General features: G+C 41.1%; 1 protein-coding gene across 3 annotated transcripts in view; it reads left to right on the top strand.

The window, feature by feature from the left end:
- Positions 1 to 17,261, top strand: part of CTNNB1 (catenin beta 1) — a 43,857-nt gene extending 26,596 nt beyond the window's left edge. The window contains exons 2-16 of one of the 3 annotated variants that reach the window (XM_082663119.1): positions 1,758 to 1,818; positions 2,259 to 2,486; positions 2,694 to 2,947; positions 3,079 to 3,317; positions 3,406 to 3,607; positions 4,742 to 4,886; positions 8,302 to 8,405; positions 8,485 to 8,823; positions 9,102 to 9,260; positions 10,760 to 10,879; positions 11,506 to 11,656; positions 11,744 to 11,865; positions 12,962 to 13,022; positions 14,037 to 14,256; positions 15,408 to 17,261. In XM_082663119.1, coding sequence (XP_082519245.1) covers positions 1,806 to 1,818; positions 2,259 to 2,486; positions 2,694 to 2,947; positions 3,079 to 3,317; positions 3,406 to 3,607; positions 4,742 to 4,886; positions 8,302 to 8,405; positions 8,485 to 8,823; positions 9,102 to 9,260; positions 10,760 to 10,879; positions 11,506 to 11,656; positions 11,744 to 11,865; positions 12,962 to 13,022; positions 14,037 to 14,245 — 2,346 coding nt within the window. In that variant the 5' untranslated portion in view covers positions 1,758 to 1,805 and the 3' untranslated portion in view covers positions 14,246 to 14,256; positions 15,408 to 17,261. Of the gene's footprint in view, positions 1 to 1,757; positions 1,819 to 2,258; positions 2,487 to 2,693; positions 2,948 to 3,078; positions 3,318 to 3,405; positions 3,608 to 4,741; positions 4,887 to 8,301; positions 8,406 to 8,484; positions 8,824 to 9,101; positions 9,261 to 10,759; positions 10,880 to 11,505; positions 11,657 to 11,743; positions 11,866 to 12,961; positions 13,023 to 14,036; positions 14,257 to 14,559; positions 15,333 to 15,407 lie in introns of those variants that run through there. The other 2 variants (XM_082663118.1, XM_082663117.1) reach the window with 2 other exon arrangements.

Genomic DNA, 17,261 nt, shown 5'->3' with positions numbered 1-17,261 from the left:
CTCAACAAGGAAAAAAACACTGTATTTTTTTTTTCTTGATGCCAGGTACATCAAAGCACTTGTTAAACAGCTGCACCTGTAGATGTGACTAGTTGGTTTTTGAGTCCTGTGGCATTGGCCAGAGGAGAAGCTCAGTGTAAAACATGTTTTAAGTCCCCTTCCCTGGAAATATATTGGGAGCTGGAGTGGGGAACCCATTTTTCAGAGGGGTGGAGAAATGGTTAAATAGCCATTCTCAAAGATAGGCAGAAGATGCGAAGTAAAATACAGCCATCAGTGGACAGAGAACCTGGGTTTCTTCCATCATAGTATTTCTCAGCATATGGTCTGCAGATCACTTTCTGCATCCTTAGAATGTTCATTAAAAGTGCAGGTTTCTACACACCCCTTCCCATCCTATTGAATCGAAACAGTAAACACATAATCCTACTTAGTACATGATTTTAAAATATAAGTTTCTTGTTGACAGGAATCACCTTTGTTATTTTCTGTCCTTCACTTTGCCTTGTAAGTAAATCGTCAGTTGTTCCTACTGTGGACGATAAAACAATTGTGTCCACAACTCTTGTCAGCTTTAGGTGTCAAGTGATCTTCGTGGTTATAAAAATCTAGTTTTGGAAGAGCAAATCCAGGAATAATCAACACATGCTTCCTTTACATAGAGAAAATAGGACTTCAGAGTACAGTTTCCAACTGCATTGTATTAAACACATTTAAACTTTTTTGGACACTGATAGAAAACACAGTTCACACTTAAATATCTTAGTCCACGTTGGTAATTTACATCTAATTTTTAATTTGTAGTGCAAGAGGAACTTGTTTGGGGCAAACTATGTAATAAAGGAAGTTTTGTTATTAGGAATATCTAGAGACCATGAGCCCTTAAACTGGTCTCATTTGCAAATAGCTCCCTGTGTAATTCAGTGTTTTCCTGAATATTACACAAAAATGCCAAAATGCAGACATAAATTAGATGCTAAGATTTTTAAATATATATGTGAATGATTTTTACATTGATCAAAGCATTCACTTGTATTTATAATAAATCATTGCTATAAAATTGAACTTAGAAAAGTTTGATTAAAATGGTGCTTTTAATTTGTGTTGCAAACTTTAATTTGAGAAGTAATTTTACTTCTTAGTACAAAATCTGAAATCTACTGTTCTGATCCAGTCACCACACATAAAATACCTTATGAAGTTACTTTAGATGGCATTGTATTATATCAGAAAAGAAAACAGTAACAATTGACCCGTTAAATGAAAATTTGGTGTTTTTTTTAAATTTGGTGTTTTTAAAATCCCACTGGACCTCTATTGTCCAAAGAAGCCCTATGAATTTTTCAGTGAAAGAAATTAAAAAGGGAGAGGAGAGGACTTTTGGAACTCAAGGAGGAGTTGATTTTGAATAGCTTTTTTCCCCTCCCTGGCTTTCATTAGTAGAGTGCTTATGCTTTCTTTGTCATCTTCAGTAATTTTGCTTTTTTGACATCCTGTTTATCTGTAATTTATATTTCTCCTGAAAAGAGGTGCTTGTTAAAGAGAAGTTTTCACTTAGAAGTTTGGCAATGATAGAGCTGTGGTTGAAGTGTTTGGGAGGAGACCATGAGGTCCGTGTTTCACTATATCACATGGTAAAAGACGACTTGGGGCTTTTTGTGGATGTAGTCCATGATGTTTGACAGGCCATCCTAGTGACTTACGAGTATTAAAGTCAAACAATTTTAAATCCTAATGACTTTGATTAATTCTTTTAGGGTCTCTGAAGTACACCATACTACGGTTTTGAAAGTCTTGCGTGGACAATGGCTACCCAAGGTTTGTATCATAGTCTTTAGTTACTGAATTGGGGCTCTGCTTCATTGCCATTAACCCAGTCTGGCTCAGATTCCCCTGCTTTCCTCTCTCCCTGCTTACTTGTCAGGCTACCTTTTGCTCCATTTTCTGCTCACTCCTCCTAATGGCTTGGTGAAATAGCAAACAAGCCACCAGCAGGAATCTAGGCTGGATGACTGCTTCTGGAGCCTGGCTGCAGTACCATTCTTCACTGATTCAGTGAGTAACTGTTAGGTGGTCTCCTAAGAGTACAGAGTTTTCATCACTGAGCTGATCCTGGCCATCATTCTCTTATCCTTGGCTGTCTTTCAGACTTGACTTTATTTCTAAAAAGATTTCAGTGAGTCATATCGTAGATTTTTATTTTCTAATTAAGGTAACATTTCCCTGGTAGTAATACTAGTGCTGTTTGATTTTTATAGCTGACTTGATGGAGCTGGACATGGCCATGGAGCCAGACAGAAAAGCAGCTGTTAGTCACTGGCAGCAACAATCTTACCTGGACTCTGGAATCCATTCTGGTGCCACTACCACAGCTCCTTCTCTGAGTGGTAAAGGCAATCCTGAGGAAGAGGATGTGGATACCACCCAAGTCCTGTATGAGTGGGAGCAGGGATTTTCTCAGTCCTTCACTCAAGAACAAGTAGCTGGTAAGAGTATTATTGCCTTACTGAAAGTCAGAATGCAGTTTTGAGAATTAAATAGTTATTCTAATAAAAGTTAGTGTGTAATAGCTTAAATAAAATGGTGTGGTAAAGAGAAGGGAGTGATTGCAGTATCACCTTGACTGTTTAGGATAGCAAATACTTGGTGAATGCTGAGCTGTGGATAGTGAGTGTTGAATTTACCTTTTCCAGATATCGATGGACAGTATGCAATGACTCGAGCTCAGAGGGTACGAGCTGCTATGTTCCCTGAGACATTAGATGAGGGCATGCAGATCCCATCTACACAGTTTGATGCCGCTCATCCCACTAATGTCCAGCGTCTGGCTGAACCATCACAGATGCTGAAACATGCAGTTGTAAATTTGATTAACTATCAAGATGATGCAGAACTTGCCACACGTGCAATCCCTGAATTGACAAAACTGCTAAATGATGAAGACCAGGTAAGTAGTGACATGGCTAGCTTTTTAATCTGCTTTGAAGGAAACTCCCAAGGAAGTAGTCTTATAATATCTACCCAGTATCAGTATTTGAAAACTGGAAAATGACGTCTCTTAATTCCTGTACATTATAGGTGGTGGTTAATAAGGCTGCAGTTATGGTCCATCAGCTTTCTAAAAAGGAAGCTTCCAGACACGCCATCATGCGTTCTCCTCAGATGGTGTCTGCTATTGTACGCACCATGCAGAATACAAATGATGTGGAAACGGCTCGCTGTACTGCTGGGACCTTACACAATCTTTCCCATCATCGTGAGGGCTTGCTGGCCATCTTTAAGTCTGGGGGCATTCCTGCCCTGGTGAAGATGCTTGGGTAAGAAAACATGGTCAGAATGCTCCAAGCTCAGAAGGAGAAGAGTGCAATCACAACATTTCTGATGAGACTTTTTTCTTCTTCCCAGTTCACCAGTGGATTCTGTATTGTTTTATGCCATTACAACTCTCCACAACCTTTTATTGCATCAGGAAGGAGCTAAAATGGCAGTGCGTTTAGCTGGCGGGCTGCAGAAAATGGTTGCCTTGCTCAACAAAACAAATGTTAAATTCTTGGCTATTACAACAGACTGCCTTCAGATTTTAGCTTATGGCAATCAAGAAAGCAAGGTAAAAGAATTGTACTGAATGTGGTTGTCATGGAGCATGGGAGACCCCCAATGTCATGTCCTTCTATGGATTTTGGCAAATTCATTGTATGCCTCACCCTTTGTATGTATCCTAGAAAAGTTGGACATCTCTATTTCTTTAAATATTTGAGTTGTCAGTATGTAATGCACTAATGCTAGGTGATAGGGATATAGCATGCAAGCTTCTCTTAAAGCTTTTATTCTTGGGTGGAAGAGAGACACTGAAATAATACCCTAATTACTATTTAATTCGTGTGTTAGGAGGAAGTAAAGGGGCTATGAGAGCATGTAAATGAACCAGACCCTCTTTTGAGGGTTCAAGCAGATTTCTTGGAGAAAGTGATAGTTGAGTTTAGCTCTTGAGGATAAGATGGGATTGATTAAAGGTGAATGAAGGTTAGGGAGAGGAAATGGCATCTTTGACAGTTCTGCTGAGGGAGGAGCAGGGCAAGGTTTGGAAATTCAAGAAATGCAAAGAGTAAGGAAGAGGAAGTGTGTGAGGTGAGACTGTTGAGATAGGGCAGATCCTGCAGGGCTTAGTGGAACATGTTAAAAGAATAATGGGAAACAGTTTTTAGCAGAGGCCTGAAGTGATGAGATGTGTTTTCAGATCGGGGTAGAGTCAGGAGGTGGGGGTGTGCGGGGGAGTAAAGGGCAAGAATGACTATTTTATGCTGTCTCTTTTTGAGGTGGTTATGATTAGGAATAGCAAAGAGCCAGATCATTAAGAGTTTTTAAGTGCCCATTCTGGTTCACATTTTCAGTCAACATTGGCTTTGATGTAACTTGTGTATCTGGGCATTACTGTTTCATACCAACATGGTGTTTGGTTGTTTTTGTTTTTCCTTTTACTATGATCGTGTGGGAAGAAGAAAACTGGGCCAGAGTTTATATATTTTTGGGAGGACTGGGGTGCATGAATTTGAGTGAAATGTTGTACAAGGAGGGGTTAAATAGGGCCCCAGTATGGGGGTCTAGCTAATGACGACCAGGAATATATTTAAGTCATTAAGCTGGCTGAAATTCTTGTATAATAAAATAGGTTGGTAATAGTAGCTTTTCTCAGGCATTTGATCAAGATTCCATGACTAACAATATATATGCATCTTTCTAGCTGATAATTTTGGCTAGTGGTGGACCTCAAGCTTTAGTGAATATAATGAGGACCTACACCTATGAGAAACTACTGTGGACCACAAGCAGAGTACTGAAGGTGCTCTCTGTCTGCTCTAGTAATAAGCCGGCTATTGTAGAAGCTGGTAAGTATACTTGTCAATTCTGGGTTCTCATGTTTGCAGCACGTGTAGTTCTAATTAGATTACCTTTCTTAGGAAAAGGGTGATAGAACTGACGTTAACAGGCTGAAAGTAGATGGTCCTATTCAGTTTGAAGCCAAAGTTGCATTCAGACAAAGTGTATGTTCTGCTAGACACCTTCTTCGGTGCTATGCAAGCCTAGTTTAGGCAGTGTTCATATTACCCATCAAAAATGATGGCTAGGGGCTTCCCTGGTGGTGCAGTGCTTGAGAGTCCGCCTGCCGATGCAGGGGACACGGGTTTGTGCCCCGGTCCGGGAAGATCCCACATGCTGCGGAGCGGCTGGTCCCGTGAGCCACAGCTGCTGAGCCTGCACGTCTGGAGCCTGTGCTCCGCAACGGGAGAGGTCACAACGGTGAGAGGCCCGTGTACCGCAAAAAAAAAAAAAAAAAAAAAAAAATGATGGCTAATACTTGGCTTGATAACAGCTATTCCAGAAATACCTGGAATGTGTGCAACAAATACAGATTTTTAGACTTATTTAATCAGAATCCCTGGAGTGTTGAGGTGACGAGAGTCAGTAGGCAGCTGGAAATGTATGGGACTGGAGGCCTAGGAATCTTGATTTTTAGAAGTTCCCTAGGTTATTCTGATGCTCATTTGTATTCTGAAAATATTCAGCCCCTGTGTTTCAAGCACTGTAATAAGCACATGGTATACAATGGATAACAAAATAGGTATGGTCCCTGTATTTATTCTTATAGGTGGTGAAGGTGACAAAAATATGCAAAAAGATGGAGTGATCACATTGGAATGAATGTTACAAGAGAAATGAACAGCAAGCAAATAGTGATACAGAATTAATGGGGAGGGAAGGGGCTTCCTTGAGAGGGGGAGATGTTAAGTGAAATTGCAGAATGAGAAGGTGTAAGCTATATGAGAAGGATTAAGTGCCTTCCAGATGGTCCTGAAGGTAGGAAAGAAATTGTTGAGTTCTAGGTGCCGAAGAGAAAGTCTGTGTAACTAGAACCTAGTGAGTAAATGGAATGAATAGCTCAGGATGAGGGTAATGAGCTAGAGCCAGGCAGGGCTATATTGTGCAGGAGTTTCTAGGTCCCTGGAAGATGTTTATTCATGCTTTATTCCAGCTTTGGAAACACAGGTGTAGAATGCTTAGGTCAATTTGAAATACTAGGTGGGATCCAAATCCTAAAGGGCTCCTGAAGGTTATGCTAAAGCATTTGGTCTTTATCTTTCTTTTTTTTAAAAAATTAATTATTTTTGGCTGCGTTGGGTCTTCGTTGCTGTGCGTGGGCTTTCTCTAGTTGCGGCGAGCAGGGGCTACTCGTCCTTGCGGTGTGTGGGCTTCTCATTGCGGTGGCTTCTCTTGTTGTGGAGCACGGGCTTTGGGCGCGTGGGCTTCAGCAGTTGTGGTGCAAGGGCTCAGTAGTTGTAACTCATGGGCTCTAGAGCACAGGCTCAGTAGATGTGGCGCACAGGCTTAGTTGCTCTATGGCATGTGGGATCTTCCTGGACCAGGGCTTCAACCCGTGTCCCCTGCATTGGCAGGCAGATTCTTAACCACTGCACCACCAGGGAAGTCCCTGGTCTTTATCTTATAATGAGAAGCTATTGATGGCTGTTGAGCAGTGGCACAGCATCACAGTGAGGTGTTGGGAATATTAATACTAGCATCATATGACAGTTCGAATGACCAAAGGCAAGCAGACCAGGCCACTGGGATGTGTTACAGGCTTCTAGGAATAAAGTCATTAGATATTAAAAATACATAGCAAAGGATGAATGTTATTTGAGTTGACATATTCAAAGTGACTAAAGATCAGTAGGTAGCTGGCAATGTATGCTACTGGAATGCAAGGGAAGACTGGGCTGGGATAGAGATTTGGGAGTTGCCCTCTTAGTGTATATGAGTAAGGGCTACAGGGAAGAGGCGGGGGTGCCTCTAAGCCATCTGCACCGGACTTTTACCCTGGGCATGCTGAATCAGAATGTGTGTGTTTAAGTCTCGCAGGCTATTCTGAGAGGCATCTGAAACTAAGATCCACTCTCTTAACAGTGGAGGGAGGGAATGAGATCTGAGGAGAATCAAGTCTTTTTTTTCTAAATATAATTTTAATTTTTTTAAAAAAATTATTTATTTATTTGGCTGCGCCAGGTCTTAGTTGCGGCACGTGGGATCTTCGTTGTGGTGTCAGGGATCTTTTAGTTGGGGCATGCGGGGTCTTTAGTTGCGGCATGTGAACTCTTAGTTGTGGCATGTGGGATCTAGTTCCCTGACCAGGGATCGAACCTGGGCCCCCTGCATAGGGAGCATGGAGTCTTAGCCACTGGACCACCAGGGAAGTAGCATCAGCCTTGTGCTCTCTGTTAGCAGCTGGAGCTACTGTGAGGAATGAACGAGATAGGGATGATATTGTCTTACTGTAGGGGTGGTAGGCTAAATTATAGTTGTGATAAATGCTGTGAAGGGAAAAGTACAGGGTGCCGTGAGAATTATAGCAGGTAGACCTAACCTAATTGAGGAAATAAAGCAGACCTGAAAAGATAAACAAGGAGACAAGGGAAAGTACATCCCACTGCATTTAGAAGTGATGTCGGTAGCAGAGAGATGGTAAAGTTAAGCCAGTGTGTGGGGAGTTGAGCTTCCATTTAGACTCCTCTGCCAGCGTAAACGTCCTTCATTAGGGTCCTAAAATGATGGAAGGTTGTGAAGCTTGGAAGCACATCTTTTGAGTCAGTGTCTTTTATACAGTCCGAGACATTAAGCATTCTGGTGCCTTCTTTTTGGATTGTTCTCACCCCATGAGTTTACATAACTCCTTCAGGTCTTTGCTCAGATGTCACCCTCACACTTAGGTGACCTAATTACCCTACTTAAAAATGTAGCCCCCTCCTTTGTCTTGTGTTATGTTTTTTGTAGCACTTAACACCATTTGACACACTGTATAGTTTTAGTTTACTAGTTGTGTATTTGTTTATTGTCTGCCTCCAAGTAGACCATGAGCTCTGTGAAGGTAGGAATTTTAGACTGTTCTGCTCACTGGTATAGCTCCAACTCAAAACGGGGCCTGGTATTAAATATTTTTGAAATAATTGGATGAAGGAAATAAGTAATAGGAATATTACCTACAGGGGGACTGTGGAGAGAATGAAGGCTTTTTCCACACAGAGGAGGAACAATAGATATTTGACAGAAATTGTCACTAGGTGAGATGAACTGGAAGAGAAAGGGAAACTGAGCAGCATTGTAGAAAATGAAAGGAAATAAAGGACTTCGATGGAGGAGATAAGCTTCGGCAATAAAGAGGGACACCTTCTAAGACTAGAGAAGACACTTTGTACTGATACGACTTGTGAGCTAATAGCCATCGCCTTAGATATTTTTAAATCTTTTTAGGTGGAATGCAAGCTTTAGGACTTCACCTGACAGATCCAAGTCAACGTCTTGTTCAGAATTGTCTTTGGACTCTGAGGAATCTTTCAGATGCTGCAACTAAACAGGTAAATTCTGAGTAAACTGGTGCCTTAATGAAAAGAGTCAAGCTGAATATGTCCTGAGCGTCTGTTTTCATCTCCATAGGAAGGGATGGAAGGTCTTCTTGGGACCCTTGTTCAGCTTCTGGGCTCAGATGATATAAATGTGGTCACCTGCGCAGCTGGAATTCTTTCTAATCTCACTTGCAATAATTACAAGAACAAGATGATGGTGTGCCAAGTGGGTGGTATAGAGGCTCTTGTGCGTACTGTCCTTCGTGCTGGTGACAGGGAGGATATCACTGAGCCTGCCATCTGTGCTCTTCGTCATCTGACCAGCCGACACCAGGAAGCTGAGATGGCCCAGAATGCTGTTCGCCTTCACTATGGACTGCCAGTTGTGGTTAAACTCCTACATCCACCATCCCATTGGCCTCTGATCAAGGTAAATTGTCAGTGAAAGTAGAAGGTTGCAGAATTGAAAATGAACTGCCTCTGACTATTATTAGATGGCTGTCTAGGCACCGGGCATTGGTAAGTAGGAGTTGTATGCTTTAGTAAATAGGAAATATGTCTGGGATGGAGGTGAGGGTTTGAAGTGTTTCTGTAGTCAGTTTTACTTTCAAGTGATTGTGATAGATGTAGTGTGTTAGGAATTTTAGGGTAAGAAAATGGTTTTGTTGAGTTGTTTGCCAGTTCTTTACTCTTCCTTCTTTTCTGCAGGCTACCGTTGGATTGATTCGAAATCTTGCCCTTTGTCCCGCAAATCACGCACCTTTGCGTGAGCAGGGTGCCATTCCACGACTAGTTCAGTTGCTGGTTCGTGCACATCAGGATACCCAGCGCCGTACATCTATGGGTGGAACACAGCAGCAGTTTGTGGTAGGTGAATCTTAATAGTGACATCTGGCTATTTAAAAGGAATGCAAAAATCCGTAAGATTCTGAACTACTGAGGTCATTGGCTCCCTCCATCCTCCTGCCTGCCTGAAGGGCTGCTTGCTATTGACTAAAAAAACTGACGTGTCTCTGTGGCTGCATCGAAGATAAGAAGGAGTAATGTGGCCCCTAGTGGTATGTCCTTTGACATGTCCTTAACATCGTTGCCTCCTCAATCGTACAATGGGGGTGTGGAGTGTGATTTACTGCTTTGGGGTCTCATTTAATCCATACAAAAGGTTCACATCCTTAGGAAGTAGCAGAGCCATAATTTGAATCCAAGTCTGTCTGATTTCAGAGTCTCTTATCCCCCACTGCAGTTCTACCTATAAATGTTTAACGTACCTTTTACTAGCTCTTCCAAGAGTGGTTTAAAACTATTTCCCTCGACTTAACGAATGTCAACAAATTACAAGACTAAGTAGTAGCATTTCTGGGATCTTTACCTATAATCTTAGCCTGAAACTTTGATGTCAAGTTTGCAGTCTTAAAACTAGCTTCATTACAAGTATCTAAAGACACTTCTGATTCCTCAGAATGTGTTTTAAGACTCAGACCTTCAAAGATTCTCTCGTATTTAATCAGGTTACTTTAGAGAACAAGACTTTACAAGAACAGATCTTGAGACTCTGATTGCTGGTTGTGATATGGATGCACTCATTAGGAGGCTTTGCCTTTCTCTATTCATTACTTTTGGTGTTGGCCTGTCTCCATGAGGTGGCTTAATAGAATGCAAAGGGTACCTTTTAAAATCTCTCTAGGAAGAAAGGAGCTTTTGTGTCCTTATAAAAATGAAGTTGAATATAAAAGCTGCCGCAAGTAGCAGAATTATGACCTTTTAAAAAACTCAGATAGAGGGAAAGGAGATTGTAGTTATATTTTGCAAAAGCTAACTTCCTTCTCCCGTATAGGCTATCAGTTGAATAGTCTTGGAGGGGGTGAGTGGATTTTCTACTGGCAGCTCAGTAGAATTTTAGCAGTTGGTGATAAAACTTTGCTAAGTTTTCACCAAATACACATAGATGTACAAAGATAGAGGGAGCATCTGAAGGAAAACACTGACATAGTCTGCACGTTACTTTCCCATCTTTGTGTATCTTTTCTTTATATATCCCTTTACCCAGAGTGATTGGTGCCCTGACTGTAAGAAAGTTGTCTTTGGGATTCAGAGGTATATTGAAGCTGTGCTTTGCTGTGCACAGTACCGTGATGGGGGAGGGGTGCTGCTTGGAATTAGTGCTGACAAGAGGCCACTTTCAGAAAGTGACATTCAACTGAATGGAGTCCACCTTCATTCCTGAACTAATTAATTGCAAATTCGGGGGAACTTTGGGTTTATAATGTGAATAATCTAGTAATTGCTACTCAGAACAGAAAGCCTTTCAAGTATATAAACTTTAGAGAGGACAATGCCCTATTTATTAACCATATTTCTTTTGGTAGGAGGGGGTCCGCATGGAAGAAATAGTTGAAGGTTGTACTGGAGCCCTTCACATCCTAGCTCGGGATGTTCACAACCGAATTGTTATCAGAGGCCTAAATACCATTCCATTGTTTGTGCAGGTATGTTGCTTTTAAGTGAGGTGTTCTAGATTCTGTGTGTCAGTAGAATTTCAGGATTTTAAAGATAAGCAAAATATCAGGAAATTAGAGACCAAAATAGGGGCACCAGCATTTAATTTTTCATCTACTATCACCATTTCTAAAATGGCAGTACTGCCCATGCTTCCTGTTCAAAGTATAAAAAATAGAATCTCAGCGTGTCATGTCCTTTTAGTTGAATACATTTATGAAAAATTCCCTTCGTTTTTCTTGGGCAGTAGAAGGAGAAACACTGGGACTAGAACCTCAAGAAAGGAAGGAGACTTTCTACTCCACCTTTAGGGTTGCTCAGTTTTGAAGGGACGAAAGCTGGTCTGGGCTGCTAGAGCACAGGCCTCCAGCCACCTCTGGGTCTTCCAAGTTTTAGCTTGAATAAAACTCTGAAGAAAAGGTTCATAGCTAAAAATGCTCTAGAAAACCATTGCTCCTGAGCATCACTCAAGAACATAAATTTAGAGTTTATGATTTAATACAAGCAGTACAAATACCGCTTACACTCTGAATTGGGAATGTTTACAGTGCAGTGGGTGCTTGTCATGTTTTAACTTTAGGCTTAATTAGGTTTTGGGTGTATGTTTTCTCCTTAGCTGCTTTATTCTCCCATTGAAAATATCCAAAGAGTAGCTGCAGGGGTCCTCTGTGAACTCGCTCAGGACAAGGAGGCTGCAGAAGCTATTGAAGCTGAGGGAGCCACAGCTCCTCTGACAGAATTACTTCATTCTAGGAATGAAGGCGTGGGTAAGTAGGAAAGGAACCAGAGCCTTTAGCTTGTGTACAGTGACCCCCAGCTTCTCCTCAAGGACCTTTATTCCATCCTTCTCCCAGCAACATATGCAGCTGCTGTTTTGTTCCGAATGTCTGAGGACAAGCCACAGGATTATAAGAAACGGCTTTCGGTTGAGCTGACCAGTTCTCTCTTCAGAACGGAGCCAATGGCTTGGAATGAGGTAGGCAGCGTGAGCACGTTTATTTGGCTGTTTGCTAGAGCAGGTATAAGGCGGTTTGTGGTTTCCTCTCAAACCACTCAGTACACGTTCATTTGCACTGACTGTGTCCTTGGCTTGAATATTCATTCTTTACACTCTTTTAGCAACTGCTGTGAGGAAAAACTACAGCTTTAAAAACAGCCTATTCAGAACAAACAAGTTAGAATTTCCAAGGGAGACAGATGAAAAAGTTAGCAGATTAAAGAACATTTTTCAAAAGGTTGTTAGGAAAGAGGCAGTCTATTAACCACTGTTAGTTGGAGGTCGGTTTATCAGTACTTCTTAAAAAATGCTCAATTTTTCACCTACTTTTCTACTTGAATTTCTATTAATTTGTTCAGTATTTGTCCTCAGTACAGTTGTTCATTGAAACAGTAGAACCACCCTGAAAGTTTTTTCAATTATGGTACATAGTCATAAAGTGAATTATATTTGTTGAATGAAAGGAGAAAGATCCTGTATATTGTTAGGTGGAAAAAAAATAAAGCAAACTGCCCAACAGTGAGTAGTATGTTAGTTGGCTGTTTAGTAGGCAATCTTAATATGTTCCATCTTGAGCTCTGAACTTCCTCACCCACTCCCTTTCTCCAGACCTCTCCTCTCACAGTTAATGGCAACTTTGTTCTTCTAGCTGCGCAGGCTCTAAAAGTCTTTTCATATAACATATCCTGTCAGCAGCTCCTTTTGGGGGTAGACACTTTGCCTGTTTTGTTTCCTGTTATATTTCTAGCACCAGGAACAGTGCCTGGCACGTAGTAAGTACTTAATAATGTATACTTGTGGAAAGAATAAATTAGTATTTTTAATACTGTGTGCAATGGGAAAACATGTTTCTCTAGGTATCTCTAGGTATCTTTGAAGGGTAGAGTTTGAAGTATTTCTGTATTGTATACATCTGTATTTCAAAATAATTCTGCATTTTCTAAGTATTTTTATAATGTTTGAGTTCTTTATTCTTTTCATAATCTGAAAATAAGTATGTTTTCAAAATATTGGACAGTATGCTTTGAGTTGAGAATTTTCATTTTGCTTCTTTGCTTTATACCTGTTTATCTAGACTGCTGATCTTGGACTTGATATCGGTGCCCAGGGAGAACCCCTTGGATATCGCCAGGATGGTATGTGTCTCACATTTCTTGATTATCTCCAGATCAAGCTAAAGGTCCAAAGCTTTATCAAAAGAGCTGGTTTGCTCATCTGGGAAACCAGTGTTGGCAGGAAAGTAGTGGTAGCAATTAAAGGCAGTTCTTAAATTCTAGAGTCAGCAACAGTATCTTTATTGGAGCACAGGGAATTCTGAGCCACACACTGAGCAAGCAGTAGGATCACACCAGTAAATATGTGTCACTACTGCTAGGCCTCCGCAGTGCAGTGCAGGATGTTACAAGTCGCCTGGCTTTTTATTCAGTTTTTTTTGTTCAGAGAACCCATAATACCTGTGTCTACAACCCACCCAGGAAGTGAGAGTATGGAAACTTCTGTCCCCAAGCTCAGCTCTGGGACGGGTATTTACATAGTTAGCTTTGCAGAAAACTCTAAAAATACAATTCAAACCTGGGTAGTGGCGAGTGGAGCATAATTAGGGGTAGACCACTAACAGCTGTAATCTTACCTGGTTTTTCCTAGTTAACCACTAAAGCTTATAAGCTTCTTACCTTTCACAGGTACATGTAAATGTTAACCCTTAATACAAAACATATAAAGGTTTCATTGGAAACTGGCACGTTTTCTTTTGTGGGTGTCGCCTGGACTTTCTAACAAATAGATTAGTTGCCAGACCTCCTTGTTATTGCCTTCACCTCCTGCCATGACTCCTTGATGCCTAGGTGTCACACACAGTAGATTGCTTGCTGCTGCTCCCCCCTCAGGAACCTGTCCCTGCCTGGGTAAATGCCAGAGGCTCAGGACTAGAACCTGCTGGTCTGCCTCTGGTGGAAACAGGCTTTGTGTGGCCTCGTGGGTGGCCTGGCACTGGCACTTAGCTGAAGAAAGCCAGACGCTGAAGAGGTTAGAAAGCAGCGCTTTCTGACAAGCTTGCTGCCCTTGGATGTCCCTAACCTTAGTGTTCACTTCTATGTCTTCTCTCTCTCTCTCTCCCTTACCCATTTCGTTGCTACCCCTGACTCTCCTAGATCCCAGCTATCGTTCTTTTCACTCTGGTGGATACGGCCAGGATGCCTTGGGTATGGACCCCATGATGGAGCATGAGATGGGCGGCCACCACCCTGGTGCTGACTATCCAGTTGATGGGCTGCCAGATCTGGGGCATGCCCAGGACCTCATGGATGGGCTGCCTCCAGGTGACAGCAATCAGCTGGCCTGGTTTGATACTGACCTGTAATCATCCTTTAGGTAAGAAGTTAAAAAAGCCAGTTTGGGTAAAATACTTTTACTCTGCCTACAGAACTTCAGAAAGACTTGGTTGGTAGGGTGGGAGTGGTTTAGGCCTATTTGTAAATCTGCCACAAAAAAAGATACATTGAAAGGAGATGTCTTGGAACATGTGAATGTTCTCAGATTTCTGGTTTGTTAACGTGGTCATGTGTGGAAGTTATTAACTTTAATGTTTTTTGCCACAGCTTTTGCAACTTAATACTCAAATGAGTAACATTTGCTGTTCTAAACATTAATAGCAGCCTTTCTCTCTTTATACAGCTGTATTGTCTGAACTTGCATTGTGATTGGCCTGTAGAGTTGCTGAGAGGGCTCGAGGGGTGGGCTGGTATCTCAGAAAGTGCCTGACACACTAACCAAGCTGAGTTTCCTATGGGAACAATTGAAGTAAACTTTTTGTTCTGGTCCTTTTTGGTCGAGGAGTAACAATACAAATGGATTTTGGGAGTGACTCAAGAAGTGAAGAATGCACAAGAATGGATCACAAGATGGAATTTATCAAACTCTAGCCTTGCTTGTTAAAATTTTTTTTAAAATATCTGTAATGGTACTGACTTTGCTTGCTTTGAAGTAGCTTTTTTTTTTCTTTTTTTCTTTTTTTTGCAGTAACTGTTAGTTTTTTAAGTCTCTCATAGTGTTAAGTTATAGTGAATACTGCTACAGCAATTTCTAATTTTTAAAAATTGAGTAATGGTGTAGAACACTAATTCATAATCACTCTAATTGTAATCTGAATAAAGTGTAACATTGTGTAGCCTTTTTGTATAAAATAGACAAATAGAAATGGTCCAATTAGTTTCCTTTTTAATATGCTTAAAATAAGCGGTGGATCTATTTCATGTTTTTGATCAAAAACTTTATTTGGGATATGTATGGGTAGGGTAAATCAGTAAGAGGTGTTATTTGGAACCTTGTTTTGGACAGTTTACCAGTTGCCTTTTATCCCAAAGTTGTTGTAACCTGCGGTGATACAATGCTTCAAGAGAAAATGCGGTTATAAAAATGGTTCAGAATTAAACTTTTAATTCATTCGATTGTGTCACCTTTTTTTCCTTGTCACTTAGTGGTTTGCGAGGGTAATAAATTATTTCACTATGTGTCTTCCTCAGGATGAAGTTGAATAAACTTAAGTAATGATGGAAAGAGCCTTACTGCTAGTAGACGGAATTGTTTGTTTGCCAAGCCTCTTTAGCACTTATCCCTGGGTTAAATTGCACCAAAAGTGTTTCAGCCTTGAACGTTGATTCTGAGCTTGTGTAAGAAGAGGGGGGAGTCCATCGTCTCCAACTGAAGGACTCTGGGCTTAGAGCCTATGGCCAAGACTCCTTCATCCTGGCTGCAGCCATGTGTAGAATCCTGCCCACGTGACTAAAGGCATCTAGTTCTTTGGCTTTCAGTTTTGTCCTGTGTTGCCCAATAGGCATCCCCCACCCCAGACTCCATCACATGGTTTCATTCCTTTAAGGTAATAATGAAGAATTACTCACCTGGATTTGGACTTCAAGCACCTTCACAGAAGTGTGACTCATTTGGAGCGGGGAATTCCTTCAACTCCACTTTGAACTGATAGTTAAGATGGTTTACCTGCCGATGTTTATCTGAACATATCAGAGAGAACTAGAATGGGCCTTCTTCCATGCTCTCTGCCAGGTGAGCCTGTCATCCTGGTGGTAGGTCTGACAAGCTTAGTTCATCCCTGAGGGCAGAGTCAGTAGAGCTGTTTGTTAGAACTTGTGTTTTGGGCTTTAAAAAGCATGGAACTGTTTTGTGCTTAGGGAGGGCTGTTTGTGATTTACTGTGTATTTAAAAACATGTATTCAGTACCTTTTTGTTGGATGAGGACCCTTTGAGAAAGCTTTATAAATTCTTCCCTGTGGTCTAAGATGTAATTGGGATTGGAGAGGAAACATTTGTGTACCTGGTGAGGGGGCAGTTGTGCCTCCAGTGCATGACACAGCGAACCAAGGCAGCATTGCATAACTATTAGGTAGGCTAGAGCTATTGGTTAGAGTGAAGATCTCTAGTGAGTTCAGCTTTTAACATAAAGAACCACAGCAGGGTGGTTTTTTTTTTTAAAACCAGAAAACATTCCAGAGCTTTGCGTAAAATCATTATAGTTTTGAAGTTCCATGTAAAAACTTTACATGAAGGTTAATCTGATTCAGCAAAGGTAGTTCTGCAATGCACTTAGAAGGACAAAGAGCCAAGAACGGCAGAGACACTTGTGAAGAATAAGATGACAGGAGGACTTGTTCTGTCAGCTGTCAAGGCCTAACTGTAAAGCTGGAGGTGGTTAAATTTACACTGTTTTTGGCATGTGTGTAGAAGTATACACTAAGGGAACAGAATAAGATGAAGACAATAGACACTTTAAGGGTAGCACTGGAAGTCAGTGTGCAAAAGAGGGACTTTTTAGTAAAAGTGTAGAACAGTTAGGTAGCCATTTGGATAAAACTGAAATTAATGCAAGAAAAAATCCATGATCAACAAAATATCAGAAGCCCTCACTGGAAGCCCATGTGTCCAATAATTTGCAAGAGAATGGCCGCAATGCAGTAAAAGACCACAGCTTCAACACAATAGTATGGGTATATCTCAAATATGATACTGAACAAAAGCAAGTCACAAATGCATGCCGTAGGACTGCACTGGTGCAAAGAGAAAGGCAAACTGTTTTAAGGAGATCATCCAGAGATAGTAAAACTAAAGAAATTAGTGCCCCCTAAGAGGCAAGAAAATTTAGATTACCACAAAAAAACAGAACAGTGGTTACCTGGGGATGGAGGTGCGTAGGACATCTGATCCCATTGCATTGACCACCAACGAGCTGAAAAATGAAGCTTCTCCATGTTGGATGAGGTGTTCTAGACATGAGGCTTTGATCTGGTTATTGGAATCCTTGACAGTGAAAGATCTTGAGATAAATATGTCTTGATTAGTGTAATAAAAACAGAAGATCCGAA

Source organism: Grampus griseus, assembly GCF_964374135.1.
Source record: "Grampus griseus genome assembly, chromosome: 10".
In the NCBI taxonomy this organism is placed as follows: domain Eukaryota; kingdom Metazoa; phylum Chordata; class Mammalia; order Artiodactyla; family Delphinidae; genus Grampus; species Grampus griseus.
The sequence above is the reverse complement of the archived record's forward strand: the minus strand, read 5'-3'. Positions and strand labels throughout refer to the sequence as shown.